This window comes from Helobdella robusta, assembly GCF_000326865.2.
Source record: "Helobdella robusta unplaced genomic scaffold HELROscaffold_8, whole genome shotgun sequence".
NCBI lineage: Eukaryota > Metazoa > Annelida > Clitellata > Rhynchobdellida > Glossiphoniidae > Helobdella > Helobdella robusta.
The window spans coordinates 3,086,859-3,104,793 of record NW_008705459.1 but is presented as its reverse complement, the minus strand read 5'-3'; the positions used below and the strand labels follow the sequence as shown (position 1 = coordinate 3,104,793).

Genomic DNA, 17,935 nt, shown 5'->3' with positions numbered 1-17,935 from the left:
TTGCAATCTCTCACGAAAGATTTCAATCGCTTTTGATCGTCAGCGCATTTTTCTAACCGTCATTCCTAGAACGCAGAAATCATCTCCGCGCTCATTTCCCTGCTTATTATTTCCCCGCTAATAAATTTTATTTTTTATGAGCAGTTTTTTATTTTATAAATTTTAACTTTTTAAATATTTTTGACATCTTCTCAACAATCAGATTTCATCATCTTTTTTACAATCGTGAATAACTTGAGCCAAAGATCGACAGCAAACAATGCGTCTGAGTAACTTTTCGGGAACGAAGACGATAGTGATGGGAGCATTCCTGATTTTCTGGGGATTGGGAAGTTTCGCACTGGGCATCCCATCGGCCACACCGGCCAACATGAGCTATCCGTACGGTCATCTCGGTTATGGGATCTGGTGTGGCGTCTTTGTGAGTATTGTTTCAGCCCTTATATTGTTTATTTGGTGTCAAGTATTTTTTCTTATGTCTGATTGAAACGAAACGTCTTTAGCAGTTTGAATTATCAGTTAAATAAAAATCCTAATGAAAAGTTTTTGCTTTTTATTGGTGAAATGAGTCGGCAAAAATAATAATTAATTAAAACTGGAAACACGTACAACTGACAGTTTACCATAGTTGGGATCATCGACATCGTGCTGGGCTGCAGGACAACTCCGAGCCTGGTAAGATGGAATGAGTGATGGGGGATGTTCTTTGGAAATTTGATAATGATGGTAGGATTTATTTAATAGAATACACACATACCAACTTTTTCGTAAACATACACACACGACACGCACGTAATCACATACACGCGAAAACACACACGAAATACACACACACACGAAAAAAAACACTCAGGTTCTTTGGGCATTGGTTCTAAACATTTTTGCCAGCATCCTTGGAGTCCTAGAGATGGCTCTGGGGACGGCAGCTGCCAACCAGGATTTCAGTGCCATGAAGTTGAGGGAAGGATTGGTCGATTCATATGATCCCAATTATGCAAAGTTTCAAGAATTAGCTGACTTTTACAGAGATTTCTTTCCAATGACTTATAAAATTGCCCTGTCTAAGAATCTTGTTCCGGTAAGCTGGCTTGTTTTTATTAATAGTTATAATTGTACGTCGGGCTTTTACTTTTTATATGTATTTTGTTAAATTTTTCAATTTTGATCTTTTTGCGCTTCACATAACCAAATGTTAAGTTGACTGAATAAATCTGGATGCATTGCGTTATTGATATTGATCTGTTTCATAGAGGCAGACGTATTGTCACGTAATTGTTTTCAATATTGCGTTCGTTCCTAGCATGTGCCTAACTAATAAAGTTTTTTTATTATATGTCATTATTTAGTTAGTTAGCGTATACAACATATAGACTGCAACACATTAGGCATTTATGTCTACCTAAAAAGCTCTAGCATTTTGTAAAGTTTCCATTATTTCTACGGCGTTTTATAGTAGCTCTTCATACCCATGGGAGCTACTTCATCACCGTCAATCGCCACACCACCACCATTTTTTCACCACTCATCACCACCAGAGCCTGCACAACGGAACAGTGGCCGTTGACTCTTTGCTAGCCATCTGTGGGATATTTGCCGCCATATTTGCCGCTAACGTCGCCTGCAGCTGCGCTAAAGTTACCTGCTGTCCTAATGTTGGCAGATTTTTGTGTGGATATTTTATCCACTTAATAAACAAATAATGATTTTATATTTTTTATTAATAAATATTAATGTATAAAAGCAATTTGTAAATAAATTTTGTTAAATTATTTAGATCAAGACGGATCTCGATAGTGTAACTGTTGTGGCATCAACGCACCACGAAGCAAGGCAAAAACCAAGTAAGTCACATCTTAAATTGATTTAAAATTTCGTTGTGTTTAATTTTTATTACAGAGTGTATAGAAAATCATTTATATAGCGCTTCAAATGTGAAGTTTTCAAACAATTCAATCATAACATTTCATGAATGTCAAAACGTTTGTGTTTATAACAAGTTCTTTTCATTGTTACAAAATGATCGTAAATAATATTTTATTGTAATAAATATTATTATTATTTAGTTAATATTAAAATACAATTTATAATTTATAATACTTTGTTATATTTTTTATTATTTTTAATAAAATAAAATTTTTTTAAATAAATTTTGATAAAGAGATACAAATGATGCACGAAAATGCAGGCTTTCAGGGACCTCCACACACCGTACAGCAAGCTTAAGAAGAAGATGATGGTGAGAATGATGATGAAGAAGATGATGATGAGGAGGAGAAAGATAATTAGGATGATGAGAATAATGACTGATGATGAAGTAATGATGAATATGATGATGATGGTGAAGACGATGATGCTGTTGCTATATTGGTGCTGTTGCTAATGATGAAAATGATGATGACGATGATGGTAATGTCTGATAATTACAATCATATTCTTGATAATATATATGTTAATAATGAAAATGATACAAATAATGATTAAATCTGTGGTAACAACAGATGATATATGTATCATCAAGGATGATAATTGATACTATCTAACTAGATATAATATGATGCTAAATTTTAATGAATAAATAGATATAAATACGGCTTCATATCACAGCCTTTAGCACAACAAAACACAATATAACTTACACCATATATAACATAACATATAACACAATATATAACATGCTATAACTCATTATATAGCGTACGAACACGTGATTGCACTTACAAACTGTTTGTTCAACAACTTTATCTTATTTAAAGAGAATATTTTTGATTTTCTCACAAAGTATCTCTTTGTTTGCATTACTCACCAAATGAAACAATCATTAATTTATTTATTTTCAAATGACAATTGTATATATTTACGAAAATTCGATGTTTTTTAAATTAGTTTTCTAGTTTTCGATAATTTATTTTTATTAATATATTTATTTGTCGTGTAAAAACGTTTGATTTTTACTAATTTTTAATTTGGTTTTTAAAATATTTCAATTAACTTTTTTAAATAAATTTGATTTCGCACATTATATATTTTCAACACATTGTGTCTTAATGTATTTTAATTAGTAATAACTGAAAAACACAAAAATTCATTCTATGTTTTATATTTCGTGTTAACTTTTACAAAATTTATTTTTGTCTTTAATTATTCTCTTTAATGATGATTTGCTTGTTAATTGATTAAGAACAGTTACCTTTAATGATATTAACATGATAGCAATATGCATGTGGTTTATGTGTGCGTGTGCGTGTGCGTATGTGTGTGTGTGCGCGTGTGTGCAATGTTTGTATCTGTATGTGTTTGTATGTGTGTTGTCTGTGTGTTTGTTTGATAATGTAGCCTTCTTTAATTTTTATCTAACGAACAATAGCAGTTAATTATAAATATTGATCTTATGTAATTTATATTCATTACTTTTTCGAAATTATATTTTGAAAAATTTATAAAGATTTTAATTTTACCATAAAAACACTCGAACGATTGATTCTATCAAAATATATAACAACATCATGATTGTAATTAAGATAAACAGTGCTGTTTATACTAACTAACTAAAAAGTAGCCAGTACAATGCTCTAATAGTAATAAAGTTACTTGGTAGACGAAGTATTTAAATGCTATCATAGTATTCAACATTTGATATTTCACACTCAGCATAATTTGTCTGTATTAACCCAAGTAACTTTGAGTAACAAGACAAACTAAGAAACAGAGTAGCAAATGTAAAATGAGTGACAGAGTATTAACAACTGCTCGCTGGGTAAAAAATCGTAACATTAAATATAATGATAAGACTAACGATGACAATTGGAAAATTATTTCTACTCGTTTTAAATTGGCTATTTATAATTCAACAACAAAGACGAAACGTTACTAAATCGAACGTTCTTCAACAACGTTACAGTTTTACTACTACTACTACTACTACTACTACTACTACTACTACTACTGTTGCTACTACTACTGTTGCTACTACTGCAGTAGCAACTTCTACTGCTGCTACTAGTACTACTACTACTACAACTATACTACTACTGCTGCTACTTTTTTTACTGCTGCTACTGCTTCTATTACTACTACTACTACTATTATTATTACTACTACTAATACTACACTACTACTGCTACTACTACTACTATTGCAACTACTACTACTACTACCACTGCTGCTGCTGCTGCTGCTACTACTGCAACAATAACAGCAACGAGACACAACAAAAAACGTTTCGCCAAAGTTAATTAATGATGAACCTCCGTATTAATTGGTTTTATGGTTAGCTGGAATCAACAAAGGTAACGATAGATACAAGCACAATAATAATGATAACAATAACAAGTTTAAATAATAGTCATAATAATAATAATAACAAAAACAATAATAAAAGTAATAGTAGTTGCAGTGGTAGTAGTAACAGTTGTCGTATATTTTCTTCGACTGTCGTCATGGTCGTCATGGTCGTCGTGGTCGTTGTGGTAGTAGTAGTAGTCGTAGCAGCAACATCAGCAGCAGCAGCAGTAGTAGTATTGAAGTGACAATGACAAATAACAATGCCAATTTATAAACGAATCTCAAAACCAACGTCTCACTCTGCAAGGCACGTCAATACTTGATACGCTAACAAAAATACTCACAGTACCCTAACAAATAACTCGCTTCAAAGACCGGTGCGTGTATACGACGCATTACGCATGCATGTATTTGTGTGGTTCTGTATGTGTGCGTGTGCGTGCGTGTGGAGAACACTGAATAACATTAATTTAATTACCACAATTAATATCATTATTTCAATTCCATATAATGATTTCATTATTCTGCTAAATGACTCTATAGGAGCCAGAACATTACTTGACCATTGATAAATTTTCATTAGTATTGTACTTTACACACACAGTTATTGTGTAGAATACATGTACGCACGTACATACACATGTGCACGTATTCATTACCATTAGTACATTTGCATTGTATTGTGTATGAGTGTTAAGATACATGTGTGTGTGTATATATATATTTATGTATGTGTGCGTATGTGTATGTGCGTTTGTATGTATGTGTGTGGAGATATTTTGTGTGTGTATATATATGCAGTGATAGGAGTGTTGGGACTAAAATAATACTGGAGTTGAGTTGAACTTTTTCCGAGTCTTATTCCAACAGCCGTGTTGCTCGTCTAGGTTAATTTGGTTTTTGTGAAATTTCAACTTTGAATTTATTTCGTAAATAAGTTTTTATGTATTTGAAATTAAATTTTGTTGTAATTAATTTGAATAGTTTAAAAAAATTTTTTTGATATTTTTTTGTTTATATTTGATAATATTTCTATTTTACTATTTTATTTTTTTAGAAATTTATCAAAGAATTAAAAAATTTGCTGCTTCGTGCCAACATATTGACTGAAGGTAAGGCAGAAAAATTTAACAGTTTCATATTTTATAAAGTTTTAAATTTCTATTTATATTTGAGAGATATAAAAGTACATATTTTAATTTTATATTTATTGTTTAATTTTTTTTAATTACGGAATTTAACGAAAACATGCAATGTAGTATTTTTATATTTCAAGTTTATTCATTGCTCATAATTGTTGCATGCAAATTATCAAGATAATTATTAAAATTATTGTTATTAAATATATTTATTGCTGTCAAAATCCTTGTGGCATTCGTTATTGTTGATGTAGTTTTCCTTCACCACTGCTACACATTACAATAATTTGTTGTTGCTTTTTCATTTTTATTATTATTAATAATGTTGTTATTATTAATTTTGTATCCTTCTTCTTATTCTTATTCTTCTTCTTCTTATTATTACTATTATTGCATTATTAGAGCGAGCGCCTATGTTTTAGAGCCATTGTTTACTGATTTAAATTCATTTGATACGCTTCGCAAGGCGCAAGCTATTTTGGGACTACACACACACACACACACACACACACACACGCAAACAAACACACACCTACATACACATACACACATGAATACATACACATACCTTTATTTTGTCAGTGTGTCACCATGCGATGTTTTCTGTGTGTGTTTGTCTGAAAGTATGTGTGTGTGTGTGTGTGTTTGTGTACGTGTTTGTTCGTGTACTTAATAAATCTATTACCCAAACAATTGTTTCTACAATACATAAAGAACATATATTTATTTATTTATAAATAAGTTTTTATATATTTATTCATTTATTTATTTGTGTATTAAATTTTATTTATTTGATGACTCACAATAGCTATATATTTCTTTCAAAAACCGTTCACACGTACATATGCACACCAAGAATTTATTTGTATGTGAATTATTTTCATATCTTATACCATCATTAACATTGAAAAATAAATTTAAACTATTTAGCGTTGAATATATTCTGAAAGATCGAAAGAAGGGAGAAAAGAAAGACGGTATCAAAGTTTTCCACCACTCAATATTTTACTCCATCTCGCGTGAAAATGCGTCTCACTAATTTTTCCGGAACGAAGACAATAGTGATGGGAGCATTCCTGATTTTTTGGGGATGTGCAAGTTTCTCACTCGGCATTCCATCGGCTACCATCATCAACATGAGCTATCCGTACGGTCATCTCGGTTACGGTATCTGGTGCGGAATATTCGTAAGTACTCGAGTATCTTTCGGTATTTAGAATCACTGTTTTATCATTTCGTTCCATGCAGTTACACATTTCATTTATGACACTATATCACCTTATCAAATAAGATATATCATATTGATACATGATATCTCATCTCATTACCATCATCATACATTATATTTTATCATTATTATCTCATCATCAGTTATCATGTACATCATCTCAATCACATTTCGCATCGACAGTTCGCCTTTGTTGGAATCATTAACATTGTTCTTGGCTGCAGAACCACACCATCCTTGGTATGTTCTTTTTTATTAATTTATTTATCCACTCATTCAGTCATTCGTTAATTTCATCATTTATTCATCCATACTTTCAAATGAATCAACCAATCGAATGAAAAATTGTATCGGCGTTCTATTTACTATAGAATTAAAATTTTAATCCGCTGGAGTTTAAAACATTCAACGATGACAATAATTCATTGGATATTAAAATAATCCTACTTACCTGTTCCTAACACGGTGACCTCAATTATATCACCTGCAATTTGACCGAGTTAGCAAACAGAAATGTCAAATAAATTTCTCATAAAGTTTAATTAATGACGTCAGTATGTATTCAAACATCACGCATATTTTATTTACTCAAAGAAGAATTCGCTCGTTAAACTTAGCTAACAAAGTCAGATGTGTGCAGGGATTCGTGGCTGACACAACTGATGTCGTACAGACACAAGCAAGAAAATGGATACACAATTTTTTATAAACATACACTACACAAACACACATACATACAAAAAAAACACACACACACACACACACACACACACACTGACAGACAAACAGGCACATAAACGTACACGACTACACGTACTTAGATGGACAGAAGCGCAGATAACACTCACACAGACACGCAAACAGATACAAACGTATACTTAATTACACACACGCACACATGCACATACACACTACACACATTACACACACACACATTACACACACACACATAAACACACATACAGGTTATCTGGGGTCTATTTATGAACATCTTTGCCTGCGTACTAGGAGTCCTACAGACCGCCCTAGGCATGGCAGCAGCCAACCAAGACTTCAACGCCATGAAGCTGAGAGACATGGAGGGCAGCGACAATCCAGACGTTATCCAGAAATACACGGAGCTGTCTGAGTTCTATAGAGAATTTTTTCCAATGACCTACCGTATTGCCAACTCGAAACATCTCGTTCCAGTAAGACACAACTTTTTTAAATTTAATTTTCAAATTTTTTATTCAATCTTTAGCTGAGGTTTAAAAAGATATATAGATATTACATCTGTAACATTTTAAGTGGTTTTGCTTATGTCAGTACAGCAATAATAAAGACTAAAAAAATTGTATGTAAAATTTACACATTGGGCGTATTTTTTTCTTATTAATTTTCCTCCCAGTGACTTAATTAACTGAAGATCAGTAAACAAAATTAAAAAAAAACTCTTTCCAGTACATCCACAACGGGACGGTAGCCGTAGACTCACTGCTGGCCATCTGCGGAATATTTGCCGCCATATTCGCTGCTGTTGCCGCTTCAAGTTGCGCCAAAGTCACGTGCTGCCCTAATGTTAGTACATTTATGATGAAGTACAATTATTGCTGTTGAAATTATCATTATTGTTGTCATCATTTTTTTTACAACTCTCTCTCTCACTCTCTTTCTTTCTCCCTCTTTCTTTCTCTCTCTCTCTCTCTCTTTCACTCTTTTTTTCTCTCGCAAGTATTTTTCAGAAGTATTGACAGCAAACACGAAACGACTGTAAATTGAACGCGCATGTGTCAACACATCTCAAACAAAACGCATATTGATACGTGGGAATCTCTGCGTTCAAATGCGGTTACTGCAGCATCAGTGCCAGGCGTCTTAACCATTACAATACATTGCCATTGAACTATTGCACATTATTATTATTATTAGTCTTATTGAACTAATACACATAAGTCTTATTATTATTCTTACTATTATCATTATTCCTATTATAATTATAATAATTATTACTATTATGCTAATTATACATTTTTATTGAATTCAGATCAAAACCGACCTTGACACTGTTACCGTTGTTTCATCAGTTCATCATGAAGGAAGGCAGAAGCCAAGTTAGTTCGCGATGATGACGACGACGACGATGATGAGAATGATGATGGTGATAATTATGATGAGGATCATAATACTTATAAGATGATGATGATAATGAGCGATTTTCAACTTATAATTAATGCTACTAAAGTTATAAAAACATGATGACTGCAGCAATGCTATCGTTCCATGACATTAATTACAAGAATCATGATCATTTAATGAGACATAATAATTATTAATATAATTATAATATTCAATATAAGGTAACATTATTTTTTTCCGATTCACTTTTTATACAGCTAGCCAAATGCTACACGAAAACGCTGGCTTCCAGAGTCAACAATAAAAATATAAAGATCGGACGGTATAGAAGAAATTGACATATATAATAAAAGGATGATGATGACGATGATGATGAGTGACTGAGATGATTATCATGATATCTGAGTGAAGAATGGTTTTTTTAAGCAAATGACTTCTTCTTATAACAACTTATTTATTTATTTTAATAAAATTTTAAATGTAATTTAATTCGATCATTGTATTATAACGTATTTAATTTTTGCGATTTGTTTTATATTTGCATTCAATTATTCGTCTAATTAAATATTTATTGAATTTATTTTTTAAATTTATCTTATGTCGTAGTAGTTTTAATTCGCTCCTTTTAATTCATTTGATCTTTTAAAAACTTGGAATCATTATTATCGTAATTTTACAATTATTTTCAATGAATTAAATTAATTTATTAATTATCAATTAACATAATTAATCAAATAATAAGTTAATTAATTGATTATATAACTAATTAGTGTTTTTTTTAGTTTTTCACAACATGTACACATACACCTTTTTATCTTACGTCTGTTGGAATGATTTTAAAAGAATTTTGTTGATTTTAAAAATCGTTTGAAATTCTCACATAGTTGATTATTTTTATTAGTAGCTATTTCTAAATATTTAAATGTCAAATGAATAATAAATAAATAAATAATCCAATAATCTAATTTATTTTATACTAATCGTGGCATGTAAAAAAGTTTCAACACTGTTTATCAGAAAAATTAATCACAGACATACGTTCAGTAACTTTTATTAATTCGGTAAATGAAAATCTTACTAATTTGTTCAATTAAAGTCTTAATTAATTAACCAATTAATTAATTACTAATAACTGGTGTAAAAACATTTGTTTGTTAATCCATTTTGATCTTTTTCCAATTTGATATTTAATGTATGTGCCAATAAAAATAACGTTTCTACCAAATTAAAAAAAACTGTTTTTTTCGTTTAAAAACTTTTCGAACCAACCTTTTAACATGCCAGCCAATCAACCAATCAACCAACCAACCAACTAACAAACCAGCCTTATGCAAATGAAGCCCATAAAACCAACATCTTCGTTCAATCGTATTAACTTTATTAGCATAGAACACTTTTAATTATGCATGTGCATACACATATGCTTATTAAAAGAAAGCTTACATGCATACAATATATATTCCATAGAAACAAACATATTAAAAAATACAAACACAAATTTGCCTACGTAACAATACACACATATACAAAGATATATATTTTTAAACCAGCAGTGGGCAAACTTTTTGCTGTGAGGGCCGCATTGAAAACTATTTGACTTTTGAAGGGCCGCATGGAAAACTATTTGACCTTTGAAGGGACGCATTGACATCTATTGGACCTTCACTCAACGACAAACATGAAAGAGAAAAATAAAATTCGAAGATACCAACCTATGATCAATCAATTTTTTTTCTAAACTTTTATTTAAACTTTAGCCGAGGCTCATCTATTTTACTTTTACCTAAACTAATAAAGGCCTACCTAAAATACGCAAACATACATTAGCACGTACATGATGACCGTGTGTGTGATCAACCAACATATCGAAGGAAGTGTCGACCTTGACTGACATTGAAAAACATCTTAATTTAATTTAATTGCTACATCGATATTGATTGCGACCTAACTAATAAAAAAAAATTAATTTTATTTTATTTAATTAATTTGTTTTTTCTAAACAACGGCACAAGAATTATTGAAATAGGATGGGTAATTCGGAGAGTAATCATTGGAGGAGATGACGTCATTTTAAAATTAGTTTCACTGCACGTTAGTGAATTAGCCGGAATAAACATTTTATTCGATTCCTATAAAATAAATTTTACCAAATATTATATGCACACAAAACTAAATAAATAAATGGATAAGTGTAGTTATTAAATATATTTATATTTTCATATTTATACATTTAAATTATACAATTAAAGTAAATTGAGGTGTGTAGTGTCAAATTAGTTTTAATTCTTTTGAAATAATTTGAACCGCGCGCGTACATACACATGTAGATATATATGTAACACTGATTACTGTTGGCTTTATAAGGAAGTTATAAATAAATATATATAAAGTATTTAGAATCCATGTATACAAATTAGGGATGCACCGGATTCAGGTTTTTCAAATCCGGCCGGGGCCGGACTTGGCCGGATTTAAAATTCAAAAACCGACCGGGGCCGGAGCCGGGCCCGGATTTTAGGTACCATTTTACATACGTTAGAAAAAATACTCACATTTGCGGTTATCTACATGTTGAACATCAAAAAATAACACCAAGCAAATAGTTATTTAATTCAGATATATGAATAAGTTGTGTGATACGCCAAATTCTGTACACAAAGATCAGCTTATAATTCATGCATAACCCATGTTATAGCATAAAGAAAATTGTCCAGCTCATCTCATAATTAGTGATGTTATTTTGTGTCATTTATGCACGTGCACAAATTCTTTTACACAAAGATCAGCTTATATGTATGAATAACCAATGTTATAGCTCAAAGAAAATTGTCCAGTGGCTCACTTCACAATTAGTGATGTTGTTATTATGTGTCATGTATGCCTAGCCTAACCTTTACCATACCATGTTCTTAAATTATGCGCTTATGTATCTCTATGTATATATGTTTTATGTAACTATATGATCCGTCATATACAATTATATAGTATAAACCCGTGCACAAGTTCTTTTACACAAAGATCAGCTTATAATGTATGAATAACCCATGTTATAGCACAAAGAAAATTGTCCAGCTCATTTCACAATTAGTGATGTTGTTATTATGTGTCATGTATGCTTAGCTTTTAACTTATTGACATAAAATTAATTGAATTCAATGAAAAAAAATCCGGGGCCGGATTTGATAAAAAAGCCGGATTTTGGCCGGAGCCGGGGCCAAACTTCGGTGCATCCCTAATACAAATAATTACTAAGATTATATACAGCAGTTCCAACCAGTCAATCAGAATGTTTCGAAGGTCTGTTGTCAAGAATGTATATTAGTGTATTACACAAAATCAAAAATCAAATAACTTAAATCAATAAACTTTTTACAGATGTGAATGATTGTAAGTATAATATATAAAAAAATAAAATAAACACTTATTTTTATTTTTCAATTGTTATACAAAAAGGGATTTATCTCGATTAAATTTGAATTCAACTAGTCAAACGTGTAAACATTCTCGAACCATCCCGTCAGGAAGTCCGTAGGCGTTCGTTGAATTCATTTTAGGATAGTTAATATATTGTTATTAAGTACCTATAATAATGATTCATATACATTAAATAAAGTGTTTTATTGATGTAAATTATTGAAATGATAAGAATATATGGATGGAACTGGTATAAAAAGGAGCCGAGAACACGTTGAATTCAGATCAGGTGCTTTGGACCATTGTCATAGCGCCTGGTCTCATTTTTTTATATCTTTATTTTATATTTTTTATATTTATTTTTGTTATTCATCTTTACTATATAGAGTTATATAGAGTTTGCGCGGTTATATAGAGTTAAATGGAGTTTGCATGTTTGTCTGTGGTTTGTTTGTTGTGTTTTTTTTTATTTAGGTGGGTTCTTTAGCGGTTGCTCATACACACACACATACATACATCATGTTTGTTTGTGTGATAGTATTTTATGTTCTGTTTTACTCCTTTTTCTCTTTCTTCATGAGTCTTGAGTTAAGTTAATGAAACATAGGTAGGTGAGATTAAAAATTAATTTATTATATAGGTAGGCTAGGGCATATGGTAATTTAGTTATATATGTAGGTTAGGGACTTCTATTCTTTTACTCTACTTTATGGTATGTTTTTCGTTTTGTGTTTTTTTATTTTGCTTCACATCATACATTCAGCAGGTACGCGGTGGTTCCTGGTTTTAGTGGGATTTTTATTTGTTAGATGTAGTATTTTGCATGCTTATATAGAGTTTGCGCGGTTATATAGAGTTATATAGAGTTTGCGCGGCTATATAGAGTTATATATAGAGTTTGCATGTTTGTCTGTGGTTTGTATGTTGTATTTTTTTCTTATTTTAAATGGGTTCTTTAGCGGTTGCTCATACATACATACATACATCATGTTTGTTTGTGTAGTAGTATTTTATGTTATATTTTACTCTTTTTTCTCTTTCTTCATGAGTCTTTAGTTAAGTTAATGAAATAAGTAGGTGAGATTAAAAAATTTATTATATAGGTAGGCTAGGGCATAAGGTAATTTAGTTACATAGATAGGTTAGGGACTTCTATTCTTTTACTCTACTTTGTGGTGTGTTATTCGTTTTGTGTTTTTTGGTTTTGTTTCATATCATACATTCAGCAGGTACGCAGTGGTTCCTGGCTATTTGTTAGATGTAGTATTTTGTATGCTTATATAGAGTTTGGCGGTTATGTAGAGTTATATGGAGTTTGCGCGGTTATATAGAGTTATATAGAGTTTGCGCGGCTATATAGAGTCATATAGAGTTATATAGAGTTTGTATGTTTGTCTGTGGTTTGTATGTTTGTCTGTGGTTTGTATGTTTGTCTGTGGTTTGTATGTTGAATTCTTTTTTATTTTAGGCAGGTTCTTTAGCGGCTGCTCATACATACATACATCATGTTTGTTTGTGTGGTATTATTTTATGTTATGTTTTACTCCTTTTTCTCTTTCTTCATGAGACTTAAGATAAGTTAATGAAACATAGGTAGGTGAGATTAAAAATTAATTTAATATATAGGTAGGCTAGGGCATAAGGCAATTTAATTACATAGGTAGGTTAGGGGCTTCTATTCTTTTACTCTACTTTATGGTGTGTTTTTCGTTTTGTGTTTTTTGGTTTTGTTTCACATCATACATTCAGCCAGGTACGCGGTGGTTCCTGGTTTTAGGGGAATATTTATTTATTGAATGTAGTAGTTTGCATAGCTATATAGAGTTATATATATAGTTTGCGCGGTTATATAGAGTTATATAGAGTTTGCGCGGTTATATAGAGTTGGCGCGGTTATATAGAGTTGGCGGGATTACTTACAGGTCTTACTCTCTTCGTCTTTATCTTTCTTTCTATTTTACCATTTTTATTTTTATTTATTTGAGATGCGTCATTCAGCACAAATACTCACACACACACATTACATTAGGTAGCTATATAGGTAAGTTAGATAGGCATAATTTAAATTGTAGGTAGGATAGATAGAAGACATCCAACACTAATGTAGTTGAATAGGTAGGCGCGTAAGTTTATCGCTTCTATTTTTTCTTATACCCACATTACACGCACTAGCGTATTGCACACACACAAATACATACATAAACACATATATTAGTATTTGAGCGTAATTTTATTTTCACAACACATCAAATAGATTTATTATTACTAAGGTTGAGAGTAATTTAATTTCATAGGTAGTTAAAGGCAATAATGTAATAATAGGAACAATCTTAAATAAACGCTGTAAGTGTATTGATAGGTAGGTTGATTATTAAGTCTTACATTATTATTATTAGGTTGGAGCCCAAGGCATTGTGTAGGTGGTGGGGTGGGGCCGATTGGCAAATGAATTGGGCTCTTGAGTTTTGTAATTTTAGGTAAGCTAGGGCTTAATTGTAATGAATAGGTAAGTTGAGGCTTAGACGTTATTAGCTAAGGCACTTGAATAGGTAGATAGGATTATTTATCTAACTAATTTGAGAAGCGTGCACTTTTTTTTATACCCCTCCCGAACGGCTGCCTTGACGTGGCGAGGGGGCTTCTCACTAAATGCCGTTTGCGAGATGCACTTTTTCAGTTTTTTATTTTTTTTTCAGAAAGTTCTATAATGATTCAAGCGTACACACACATACACAAAATACAAACACATACATACATACGTACATACATACAAACACACATGTACACATATACATGCGTACATGTTTTAGCTGTTATATTGTTGTAATTTGTCTATTCTTCTTAATTTTTTCTACTTTGGTAACATATAATCACAAATATAAAGTGTATAATGAGTTGTGTTAACGAGCAATAGGTAAGCTAGAGATTGAATTAGTTGAACGTAGGTAGGTGAGGTCTGAGTTAATTGAACATTGGCAAGCCGTGACTGGAATTAAAGTTTAGAAAAAAATAATTGACAATAGATGTCCCAACATTTTTAAACTCCTATTTGATCTTTGCACAACAATGCGGGTATTTCTGTACGTAATTTCGTCCATATCAAACCCTATGTATAACACGTATCACTTTAGTTCAAAATTATGGATGGGTTTTTACTTTACACAAAAATTTTCCTTATTTTTTTCTTGAATGTAATAAAAAATACCAACATGACCAAATGTTTTATATCGATTCTTGGATGAAAAATATGACTACGGCTTCAGCAAATGATTGTTCCTAATAACCCTAACGACCCAACTAACATCTGATATAAACCGCCGTGTGTTTGAAGGCTTAATGTGTTACTCTAATTAATAAATTTTCTGGCTTTGTATATTTTCTTTGTTTACTGTTGAAGAATCAAAAATATGTGTTTCTTTCTTATTTTCTTAACTTCTAAAAATTCATTGTCACCTCTAAGGTTATATCCTATAGGCGTAGTGATATTTTAAACAGTATGTTTGTCATTAATATTGAAAATATTATTTAATTAATGATTAAAAAAATGGAAATTAGATAAAAAACCTTAATTGAAAAAACGCCTATCATGGACGTCATGTTCATATTTGTTTGTATGTGTTTGTATCATGTTTGTATCATATTTGTTTTTGTATTGTATGAGTAATGCGTGTGTGTGCGCAAAAAACAAAAAAAATCACTAAACAAAAAAGAAGACAATACAAAGGATGATTTTCAAAATATTTTCAGTTTCTGCGTCTGTCAGATTATGATTTTTTTTAAGAATAATAATAATAATAAGAATCCAGAGATGATGAGAAGACCATGAAAGAAGATTCTGTTTGAAAAAAAATTAGATTACCGACTGATTTACATTCTGAAGTATCTAGAAAATTGTCCTCGCTACCAAAACGGAAATTTGCAAAAGATAAAAAGATTAAAAGTTCAATCATTATTCTAGAATTTTGAAAATCACACCCCCACCCCACCACTGGCAGTTAGAACCTGGTACTGCAGTTAGAACCAACTGCAGACCAAACCAAAAACAACACGCGCTAAGCAAATTATACCACGAACACCACTTCAAATAATGAAGGCGAATAAATAATTTGCACTCAAGAAAGAGCAAAGAATGAAATTAGTTCATTAATTCAGAAGAATTTATTAACATTATAGAAAAACAAACATACTCAATGACTTTAAATAACACAAACAAACAAACAAACACACAAACAAATGAACAAACATACATGCAAACAAACATATATACAAACAAACATGCATACATACAAACAATAACACACCTACGCTTTAATACAGTTAAATAATCTTAGACGCATAATAATGAATGGTCGGGTGAATGATCGTGATGCCAAGGAATAAATTTATTATTATTATTATTGTTGTTACTACTATTTGAATTGCTGATGCGATTGTTATAATTAACAATTATCTTAAATAATTTTCTTCATAAATCGCAGTAAAACTTTAATAGCAGTTTTATAAAGCACGCATGTACACACGAAAAACACACAAACACAAACACCACAAAAACACGCACACATACACGCACACAAACAAACATACACGCTTACACACAAGCATTCACACACATTTACATATACGCAAACACACACTTAAACAAACAAACACATATACATAGACGCGCAGTTGTACGCACACGGACTCGCACATGCCCACACGCACATAAACACACACATAAACACACACATAGACACACACACACACACGCACACATGAAAATCTAGAGAAAATAAATTAATGATTTTCTTCTCGTTGCTGAATTAATCGAGGATTAGGCTATACAACTTTAATTACAAATCTTTCGCTTTTGACTTTTAATTTTATTATTATTATTATTTTAGATTTTACAAAAAAAATTTTAGGTATTGTTTAACATTTTATAAACATTTTATTTATAATTCATTCTATTAAGCATTTCTTTTTGACGAGTTGGAAAAAAATAAAGTAACACGTTTTCATTATTTTATTTAATAATACAAATAATTATAATCATAATTATCATAATATTATGATCTTTGTATCATTTTTGACGTCATACGCCAGAAAATTCTCAATTAGTTACATAAGAAAACGAAGCACTTGAGTGAGTTCGTCCTACCTTTGTGATAATTGGACGTTGAAAATTTAGTCTATGATCATTAGAATGAGTAAAATGATAATGAGAAGAGAAAGATAGAAAGGTTGAAAAAGTGAAGATAATAACGGCGATAATAATGATGATGATGAATATGATGGTGACGATGGAGATGATGACACGATGATGACCGAGACGATGATGACCGTGTAAATGATGATGATGATAACGGTAGCGATGATGATGACGATGATGATGTTTAAGATCGTTTGATTCCATCTCAGGATGATGATTTAAAAATTCATTGTAGACGATGATTAGGTAAGAATGATAATTAAAACTGGCGCTGTTGCTGTTTTGGATGATGACGATAATTTTAATGATGACCGCGAAATCGAATGATGAAATAAAATGATAATGTCTGTAACGAATAGAACTGCTGTGATGTCAAACACAGATGAATATAAAAATCTAGACCTGTGAAGATGTTGGTGGTGATGAGGAAGATGATGGTGAGAATATTGCTATTGAATATGACGATAAATCAGCACAACGAAAAGATGGTAAAAGTAATGATAATGATAACAATAGCAATGGTAATAGTCATAATACAAAGACACCAAATAGATCGTATCCATT

At 31.2% G+C, this 17,935-nt stretch overlaps 2 protein-coding genes across 2 annotated transcripts; both read left to right on the top strand.

Annotated features, from left to right (window-relative positions):
- Positions 1–259: 259 nt before the first annotated feature.
- HELRODRAFT_189731 (hypothetical protein) lies at positions 260–3,431 on the top strand (the record flags this gene model as incomplete). Its single annotated transcript, XM_009032159.1, has 7 exons — positions 260–463; positions 619–675; positions 854–1,078; positions 1,536–1,652; positions 1,775–1,841; positions 2,159–2,303; positions 2,378–3,431. 6 exons carry the CDS (start codon positions 260–262, stop codon positions 2,221–2,223), a joined length of 735 nt encoding a protein of 244 aa, XP_009030407.1. The 3' UTR covers positions 2,224–2,303; positions 2,378–3,431.
- Positions 3,432–5,177: 1,746 nt separating this feature from the next.
- HELRODRAFT_189730 (hypothetical protein) lies at positions 5,178–10,001 on the top strand. The gene is made up of 7 exons (XM_009032158.1): positions 5,178–5,385; positions 6,349–6,607; positions 6,832–6,888; positions 7,614–7,838; positions 8,092–8,208; positions 8,675–8,741; positions 9,024–10,001. The coding sequence occupies exons 2-7, from the start codon at positions 6,446–6,448 to the stop codon at positions 9,068–9,070; spliced, it is 675 nt and encodes a 224-aa protein (XP_009030406.1). The 5' UTR covers positions 5,178–5,385; positions 6,349–6,445; the 3' UTR covers positions 9,071–10,001.
- The last annotated feature ends 7,934 nt before the right edge of the window (positions 10,002–17,935 follow it).

What these genes read in the sequence shown, in the direction of transcription:
- HELRODRAFT_189730 (XM_009032158.1), top strand. Translation starts at nt 6,446, where the DNA reads ATGCGTCTCACTAATTTTTCCGGAACGAAGACAATAGTGATGGGAGCA. An exon ending in ACTCGAAACATCTCGTTCCA is followed by an intron (nt 7,839 to 8,091) that starts GTAAGACACAAC and finishes AACTCTTTCCAG; the next exon opens with TACATCCACAACGGGACGGT. An exon ending in AAGTCACGTGCTGCCCTAAT is followed by an intron (nt 8,209 to 8,674) that starts GTTAGTACATTT and finishes TATTGAATTCAG; the next exon opens with ATCAAAACCGACCTTGACAC.